Source organism: Otolemur garnettii, unplaced genomic scaffold (assembly GCF_000181295.1).
Source record: "Otolemur garnettii isolate 467f Iridium unplaced genomic scaffold, OtoGar3 scaffold00024, whole genome shotgun sequence".
Lineage (NCBI taxonomy): Eukaryota > Metazoa > Chordata > Mammalia > Primates > Galagidae > Otolemur > Otolemur garnettii.
In genome coordinates, this window is record NW_003852419.1 from 20,147,227 (window position 1) to 20,156,084 (window position 8,858).

General features: G+C 33.2%; 1 protein-coding gene across 1 annotated transcript in view; it reads right to left on the reverse strand.

The window, feature by feature from the left end:
• Positions 1–422: 422 nt before the first annotated feature.
• WDPCP (WD repeat containing planar cell polarity effector) overlaps positions 423–8,858 on the reverse strand; it is a 375,892-nt gene continuing 367,456 nt past the window's right edge. The window contains exon 18 of the mRNA XM_023512057.1: positions 423–529. Within this exon, the coding sequence (XP_023367825.1) occupies positions 479–529 (51 nt within the window). The 3' untranslated portion in view covers positions 423–478. The remainder of the gene's footprint in view (positions 530–8,858) is intronic.

Here is an 8,858-nt window from a genome sequence, read left to right on the forward strand (position 1 = left end):
GATAGTATTTCTGTGTTCCAAGGGATAGTCAGGGCAAATTAGTCATAGCAATAACTTGAGAGACCTATGAAGAACTGTCTACCAACAATGAGTCTGGGCTGAAATTTTTGCTTAATAAATACTTTATTTGTAATGTAAATTAATAATGTACACAAGACCAGATGAGGATAAATACTTAGGAGAATAAAGTCCATATTTTCTACTTTTGAATCACCTATGAGTTATCATACTTTCAAAATTTATATATCATTGAAAATGAATAGGTTAAGGACTTTTACTTAGAATCACCTTGCTGTTGTTATGCTACACATTTTTGAAATGAATAAAGGTTTATTTTGAAAACACTCTGAAATTCATAAGCAATTCAGATTATACTTTCTTTTTAAAAATTCACAGAGATTTTAATCTGTATCAGGCCATGAAAAAGTTCAGATGTGAAAAAGGCATGTTTATTTATGAAGTTAAAGTTTCTAAATATTTACACCAAACCAAAGTGAACCATTCTTAGAGAACCACCATCTCCAGTTTCCTGCAAACAAATAAATACAAATAATTAAAATCATGATTAAACAGAGTAAAAAGTAACTGACTTAACATTTATTTACTATTTTAAATTTAAGTACTTAAAAATAGTGAAACAAAGTAAAATAGTTTAACATACACTGTACATATGTGAATAAGAAAATTATATATTTATCATACTCAATTATTAAAATTTTGATAGTATTCATAAAAATTAGTTGAAAGATAATATATGAAGCATAGAAAAGCAACGATGGGCAGGATATTAGTTGAAATTTTAAAGCATCTCAAGGCTCCTACAAAGAAAAATTGCAAAGTGTGGATATCATTTGTATCCTAATTGTTTGATTTTAAAATTGTGTGTTCTAAAAGGTGTTCTGCATAACATACATTTCTTAATTTTGGCGTTTTATTGAGTGTTAAAGAAATGGGTCACAAAATAGAAAAGATCATGATCCAGTAATCTTTTAATAAAATTTTATAAAGCTGCAAAGAAATATTAACAAGAATTTCATGTATTTCCCATTTGTTACTCTTTCTTTCTTTCACACTACCTGTACCACAGCCTTCCTCCAGCCCATCAGGTATAGAAAAACAAAAGATTTTATGGGATTCTGAAATTAAGGATTTTTGAAGGTAAGAAAGGGTAAAAATAGAGTACAGATGATAGCACGAACATTACCATGTCATAATTGTAGACATTTTTCTTCAAGTATAGTGAAAATAATTTATTTAAAAATAATTTATTTTAAAGTTATTCCTTACATCTTAATTTTTTTTTTTAACTATGAGAATCCTTTCAGAAAGTCTGCATTTATACTATTTTAAGTAGTCACATCTTAAAGAAAACATCTTTGGGGCTGGAAAGTAAGAGCAACTACATATGTATGAATGTGCCTGTGGATCTTGACGTATACACACACACACATACATGCAAACCTGGAAAAACAGGTAACAAGAAGAATGAGTAATTTAATACTGCCTGGGGCATGTGGGTCGGCAAGTTTCAGAGTTTTAAGCAGCTTTCAATTTAAAACAAAATATAAGCACTGCAGTTTTAAAATTCTTACCTTATAAACTACCATACCAAAGTCTAGTTTCTACACCACTAGGTTGGTCATTGAGAAACCTGGAGTTAGTTAGGTTTTGGTCTTGTTACTAACTGGCAGAGATCCTAGGTAAGTTTTTTTTTTTGTCCTAATACCTGGATATATTTGTTGCTAGAAGGCCAGATTATATGCCCAAGAAGTGTCATGTGCTTCAGCCATTTTCTTGATGTTTCGTAGTGTCTTTTTTCCCAGGCCTTAATACCTCTCGTATTAGGAATTACATTTAAAAAAGCAGGAATCATGGAATTAACCTCTCGAGGATCACTCAGGATTTAGAAAAAAAAGAAAAGAAAAAGAAAACTTTTCCATTGGAGGATTTTCTTTAAAATCTATCTTGTTTTTACAAGACTGACTTCAAAGCACTTCCAAGGTTTTGAGAATATCTTATTCCATGATAAATGACCTTGACTTGTACCCTATTTACCTTAGATGGGTATTTGAAGACTAATGAAATGGTGTATTTTATAATCATTATTAAAAATAAAGCATACTCATTAAATAAAATTTAGAAAACAGAAAAGTACAAAACTTTACCCACAGTCCCACTAGTCACACATAAAAGTATGATTAACATATATTTGCTACCTCTCACTATGTTTTTTTATTTATTTTAAATATAGCTGAAAACATACTATACATATAATTCTATGTTTTTCTTCTTTTGGCCTCATTTTGAACACTTTTCAGTGCTCCCACATAGTCTGTTTTTAATGGCTAATTTTTATTCCATTAAATGCTACAACTTTATTTAACCACTCTTTTTTGGTTAGATTTATGTTGTTTCCAATTTCTTTTTTATAAATAACTCTATAAAGGACATTCTTAGGCATGAAAATTTTTTTCTGTATTTAAAATTATTTCTTTGGTAAATATAATAAGAACTATAGACATAGAAGTATTAGACCGAAGTTTATGAAATTTTAGGCCTCTGGATAAACACTGTAGAACTGGTAGTTTTGCTTTGTTTCTTTTCTAGTTTGGGGGAGATTTTGTGTGGTAATAGGATATTGTGCTTCCAAGGGAGACCAATCTTCATATTTTAATGTGCTTAAATTGTGCTTACCCTTGACTTAATGAAGCTACATGTTAATTCCTGTAGTAATTTACAGCAACAAAAGGGTTTTCCCCGGTCCCTCATTGATTTCTACATATGGTTAAGTGCCTTTTCTGAGCCACACCCTACTGCTGTTACCTAATGTTGGGTGATACCAGGTCACTTTATTTTGAAAGTACACAGACTTTTGTAAGCAAATTCAGCAGACAAGTTAAGGTTTGCTTTGCTACAAACTAGATTTTGACCTTTTGTTCACTTAATACAGATTATTACTTTTTAAAAATATACCAAGTGATTACCGCATTTTTTTATGTTAGGTTTCCTCTGTGTTACTAATGGTCTCTCATGAAGTTTCCAATTTAATGATAATTAAATCCTGGAAGTACAATATTTTAGAGATAGAAGAAACTATATAAAACTCTCTAATCTGAAATCCTTTTATAGATGAGCAATTTGAGGTTCATATGGGTTGAGTGTTTTGTCAAAGTAAATTGTTTAGTGGCAGAGCTGGGATTAGAATTTTTCTGTGAAGTATTTTTTCACTATAGTTTTTTTTTTTTTTTTTTTACTAACAACATGTGTTCTATAGTCTGTTTTATGACTAACTCCTTTGACTCCCTATTCCTGTCATTAAAGAACATTGCTTATAAGCATGACAGTAGACCACCTATGTAGCAGAGAATGCTTTCCTGAGCAAGTTAACCAGCTATTTAAGTTTCACTATTGAACATTTATTCTGCTTCTTGAGTATTTGATGTCATACAGAGATTAAACAATGCAGAGTTTTGGTGCTTGACATTTTTTATAGAAAATGCAGTCTCAAACTGATTATAGTCTAGCATTTGCCAAATGTTGGCTTAAGGCTTCTGGTATTCATGAAAGACAGGTTAACTGGTAAGCTAACTGTCTAGCTTTCTAACTTCTGTGTTAAGTATGCCGTCAGAAAGGAATGTACTTAGAACATGTCATTTTACCTTTGTACAGAAATGTTATATCATGATGCCTCCCAGAGTAAACCTATTTTCCTTTCTTGCCTTGCCTTCCAAATTATGATTTAATATAATTCCTTCAGCTTTTATGGAAGAGTTCTAAGAAACATCCTTCCCTTCCTTTCCCTCCCCTCCCCTCCCCTCCCCTCTTCCTCCCACTCCTCCCTTCCTTTTCCTTTTTTCTTGAGACAGGACCTGGGCTAGAGTGAGTGCAGTGCTGTGATCATAGCTCATTGCAATCTCCAACTTCTGAGCTCAGGAGATCCTACGGCTTCAGCCTCCCAAGTAACTGGGATGACAGGCCCAAGCTGCCATGCCTGGCTAATTTTTCTATTTTTTGTAGAGACAAGGTCTTGCTCTTGCTCAGCCAGTCTCAAACTCCTGGCCTCAAGCTGTCCTCTTGCATTGGCCTCCCGAATTGCTAGGATTACTGGCATGAGCCACAGTGCCTGGATTTCTGTCTTTTTCAAAATCCTAGTTAAGGACATGTTTATTTTGTTTTTCAGTTTTTTTACACAAGCATTCTTCAGTGTGAATATAGTGCTAGAAAAATGTTCTATCCACATAAATTTACTATTTTCATACTTTAATAAATTAAGTCAATAATAATGATAACGAACCTTGTTTTGGGATTTACAAAATGGTTTCACTTTACTAATTTGATATAGCAATCATGTGATATTAGAATAAATAAAATTACTTTCATTTCACAGGTGAGGAAACAGGTATAGATGTATGTAGCAGTGAGGATGCAGTGGAACAAAACTGTACTAGAATAGTTTGCCTATAAAACCTGCATTCTTTCTGTTATATCATGGTGCCTCCCAAGGTAAACTTATTTTCTTTTCTTGCCTTTGCCTTTTTAAATTCAGAGCTAAACTCAGTTTTACTAATTTGTATCAAACACCCCAGTATTCAACAACTCTTACTCTGCAACTTTTAATTGATTTTTTCTTTGTGTATGACTTATTTAAATATTATATATAAAATACTTTCATGAACTGCCCCAAATCATTCAGAAAGTAAATAAGCCATAAATACTGAGATAAATTAGTTCATTTTATGAAGAATGATCACTATATTATGGCTGTGTTGACAGTTTTGTCTTTTTATCTCATGATTTATCTGTCTTCATTCAGGGAGTGCACTGATACATTTAAAAATGTATTTTTAAAAATCAGTTTTTTACTGCAAAAAAAAAAAACAAATCCCAAAACCAGTGGCACCTTTGGCTCAAAGGAGTAGGGTGCCAGCCCCATATGCTGGAGGTGGCGGGTTCAAACCTAGCTCCAGCCAAAAACTGCAAAAAAAAAAAATCAGTTTTTTGGCTCATGCCTATAATCCTAGCACTTTGGAAGGCCAAGGTATGAGGGTCGCTTGAGGAATTTGAAACCAGCCTAAGCTCTAAAAAACAGAAAAATCAGCTGGGAGTGGTGGTGTGTGCCTTATAGTCCCAGTTACTCAGGAGGCTGAGGCAGAAAACTTCCTTGACCCTAGGAGTTTGATGTTTCAGTGAGCTATGATATACTTCAGCCCAGGTGACAGAGCAGGACTTTGTCTCAAAAAAAAAAGTCAGTTTTTTGAGGACAGAATGAGAATAGTATATCACTTAATCCATTTCAACAAATACTTAAAGTTACTGTCATCTGTCAAATAAATTAATAAACTTATTGTAGAAGTATTAGTGAACATAAAAATTGCTACTTTATTGATCATTTTTACAAGTTATAACTTACTCTTCAAGGTGCTCTTTATAGTATACAATTAATGTAATTGTCTATATGTAAATACAGTATGTGTTTATTTATACACATACATTTCCTATTCTATCTGTACCACTCCCCTCTGGCTGGGCTTAACTTTCCTGGGTGATAGAAAATTAGAAAGCTATATCTGCAGTAATTCCACATTAAAAGAATGAGCTTCTGCCACTTATAAACCTAAGATTTCTTCCAGACAGTGTGCCAATGAGTAGTACAAACAAGACAGTGTAGATATGTATCTCCATGATTTATTACCTAATTTATTATGACAAAAAGTCAGTGGGAGGTATGTTCCATACCTAGAGGTTCCATACCTTGTATGTTCCATACAAGAGGTATGTTCCATACAAGAGGTATGTTCCATACCTAGAAACTCATTCAAACTTAAATTCCCAAGTTAATCTATAAATTATTAAAGTTTAAAGGAGAATTCAAATTCTTTTCCTCAGTTTTTGTCATTTGTCACAAATTCTTCCAAAAATCTTCCCAAGAGCTGGCTTGTTTCATTTCTTTATTTTTCTTTTAATTTTCTTATTGTTATGAAATATACATAACATGAAATTGACCATTTCAGCTGTTTTTTTAAGTGCATGATTCAGTGGCATATGTACATTCATATTGTGTAACCACCACTGTTATCCATCTCTAGAACAGAACATTTTCATCATCCCAACCTGAAACTGTTCTCATTAAACAATTTTCCATTTCCTCCTTTCTTCAACCCCTGGAAACCACTATTTTACTTATTGCTTCTAGAAATTTGACTGTTCCAGGTACTTCATATAAGTAGACTCATATAGCATTGTCCTTTTGAGTTTGGCTTATTTTGCTTAGCATATTGTCTGAAGGTTCGTCCGTGTTGTGGACAGTATCAGAATTTAATTCACTTTTAGGGCCAAATAATAATCCATTGTATGGATGTACCACATTTTGCGTAAGCATTTATGTGTTGATGGACTTTGGGTTGTTTCCACTTTTTGCCTAAAGCTCTATGAATATGGGTGTAAAACTATCTATTCATGTCTCCGCTTTCAATTCTTTGAGTTTACACCAGAAGTAAAATTTCTAGATTATATATGTATATTTAACAAGCTACCTGTGTTTCCATAGAGATCATACCATTTTGACATTCCCACAGCAATGTAGGAAGCAAATGTTCTAGTTTCTTCACACTCTTATGATACTTTTGCTTTATGCATTTTGATATTAGACATCCTATTGCTTCTTTGCCTTTTTTCTAAAATCAAGTGATAATAGCCATCCTAATGTATGTGCAGTAGTTGCTCATTGTGATTTTTTTTTTTTTTTGAGACAGCATCTCACTATGTCACCTTTGGTAAAGTGCTGTGGTGTCACCACTCACAGCAACCTCAAACTCAGGCTTAAGTGATTCTCTCGTCTCAGCCTCCCAAGTAGCTGGGAATACAGGTGCCCACCACAATGCCTGGCTGTTTTTCTTCTTTTGATGTTGCAGCTGTCATTGTTGTTTAGCTGGCCCAGGCTGGGTTTGAACCCACCAGCCTTGGTATATGTGGCAGGTGCCCTACTCACTGAGCTATGGGTGCCACTGAGCTACAGGCGCTGCCCAATTCGTTGTGATTTTGATTCACATTTTCCTAATAGTGATGCTGAGCATCATTTCATGTGCTTATTGGCCATTTGTATATCTTGGAAGAAATGTCTATTCAAATCCTTTGCCCATCTAAAAATTTTCTTTTGTTATTAAGGTATAGGAGTTTTTTGTTGTTGTTGTTTTAGTTTTAAGAGACAGTGTTTCCCTCTGTTGCCCAGGCTAGAGTACAGTGGCTTAGTCTAGCTCATTGTAGCATTGAACTGCTGCGCTCAAGCAATCCTTCCACCTCAGCCTCCTGATTGACTGGCACTATAGGTGTGTGCCACCAAGCCTGACTAATTTTCTTTCTTTCTCTCTTTTCTTTTCTTTTTCTTTCTTTTTTTTTTTTTAAGAGATGAGATCTCACTATGTTCCCAGTGTTCAAAGTCCTGTCGTCAAGCTATGCTCCTGCCTCATCCCAAGTAGCTGACATTATTGGCATAAGCCACTATATCTGCCTTCTTGGAGTTCTTTATATGTATATTCTAGTTATTAGTCACTAAACAGACATGTGATGTACAAATATATGTGTCCCTCAGTATCTCTGCAGGTTGGTTCCAGGTTAGATCCACAGTAATGGACCCCATGGATACAAATAGCTTAAATATTTTCTCCTATTGTACAGGCTGCTTTTTTACTCTGCTGATAGTGTCCTTTTGATGGACAAAATTTTTTATAATTGTAATGAGATCCAATTTATGTTTATGCGTTTAGTATCTTATTCATGAAATCATTACCAATCCAATGTTCTGTATACATTTGTTCCATTCAGTTGGTTGACAGTGTTGTTCAGGTACTTTCTTTCCTTACTGACATTTTGACTGGTTGTTCTATCCATTACTGAAAATGATACTGAAGTCTCATAATATTAATGCATTGGTGTCTACTTGTTCCTGTAATTCTGTTAATGTTTCATGTATTTTAGAACGCTGATCTTTGATGCATAAATATTTATAGTCATTATATCTTCCTGGTGAGTTAACTCCTTACTCATTATGTGATATCCATCCTAGTCTCTTGGGACAATTTTGACTTAAAGTTTATTTTGTCTGATATTATTATAGGCACCCCTGCTCTCTTAAGCTTACTCTTTAGGGTATCTTTTTACATTCTTTCAATTTTACCTTATGTATTAGATCTAAAATGAGTCTCTTGTGTGCACTATATTGTTGGGTCATTTCTTTTTATGTCTGTTCAGGCTGTATATGTTTTTTAACTGTAGAGTTTAATTATTTACACTTAAAGTAATTACTGATATGGAAGGATTTACTATTGTCATTTTATTTCTCTGTATGTCTTGTGGCTTTTTCATCCCTCATTTCTTTTAATACTGTCTTCTTTTGTGTTGCATTGATTTTTTTCTTTCTTTTTTTTTTTTTGTAGTGACATGCTTTGATTCCTTTCTCATTTTCTATTGTGTGCTTGGGATTGATTTTTTTTGTGTGTGTATGTGTGGTTATCATTATGATTACATAACACATTTTCAGGTTATACAATATATTTAAGACTGATAACAGTGCAACTTCATTTAAACATAAAGCTCTCCTTTACAGCTCCCCCTTTATGTTATTGTTGTCACAAATTACACCTTTATATATTGTTTTCAATAACATAGACATATAGTTTATGTGTGTATGATTTTGTTTTATAGATTTTATATATAAGAATTAAAAGTGGATTTATGCACCAGAATTATTATAATATTGGATTCTACATTTGTCCACGTTTACTTTTACTATAGAGCTTTTGAACTTTCATTATGACTTTGTTGTGTTGCTCTCTAGCAGCTTTTTGTTTCTTTTTCTTTTT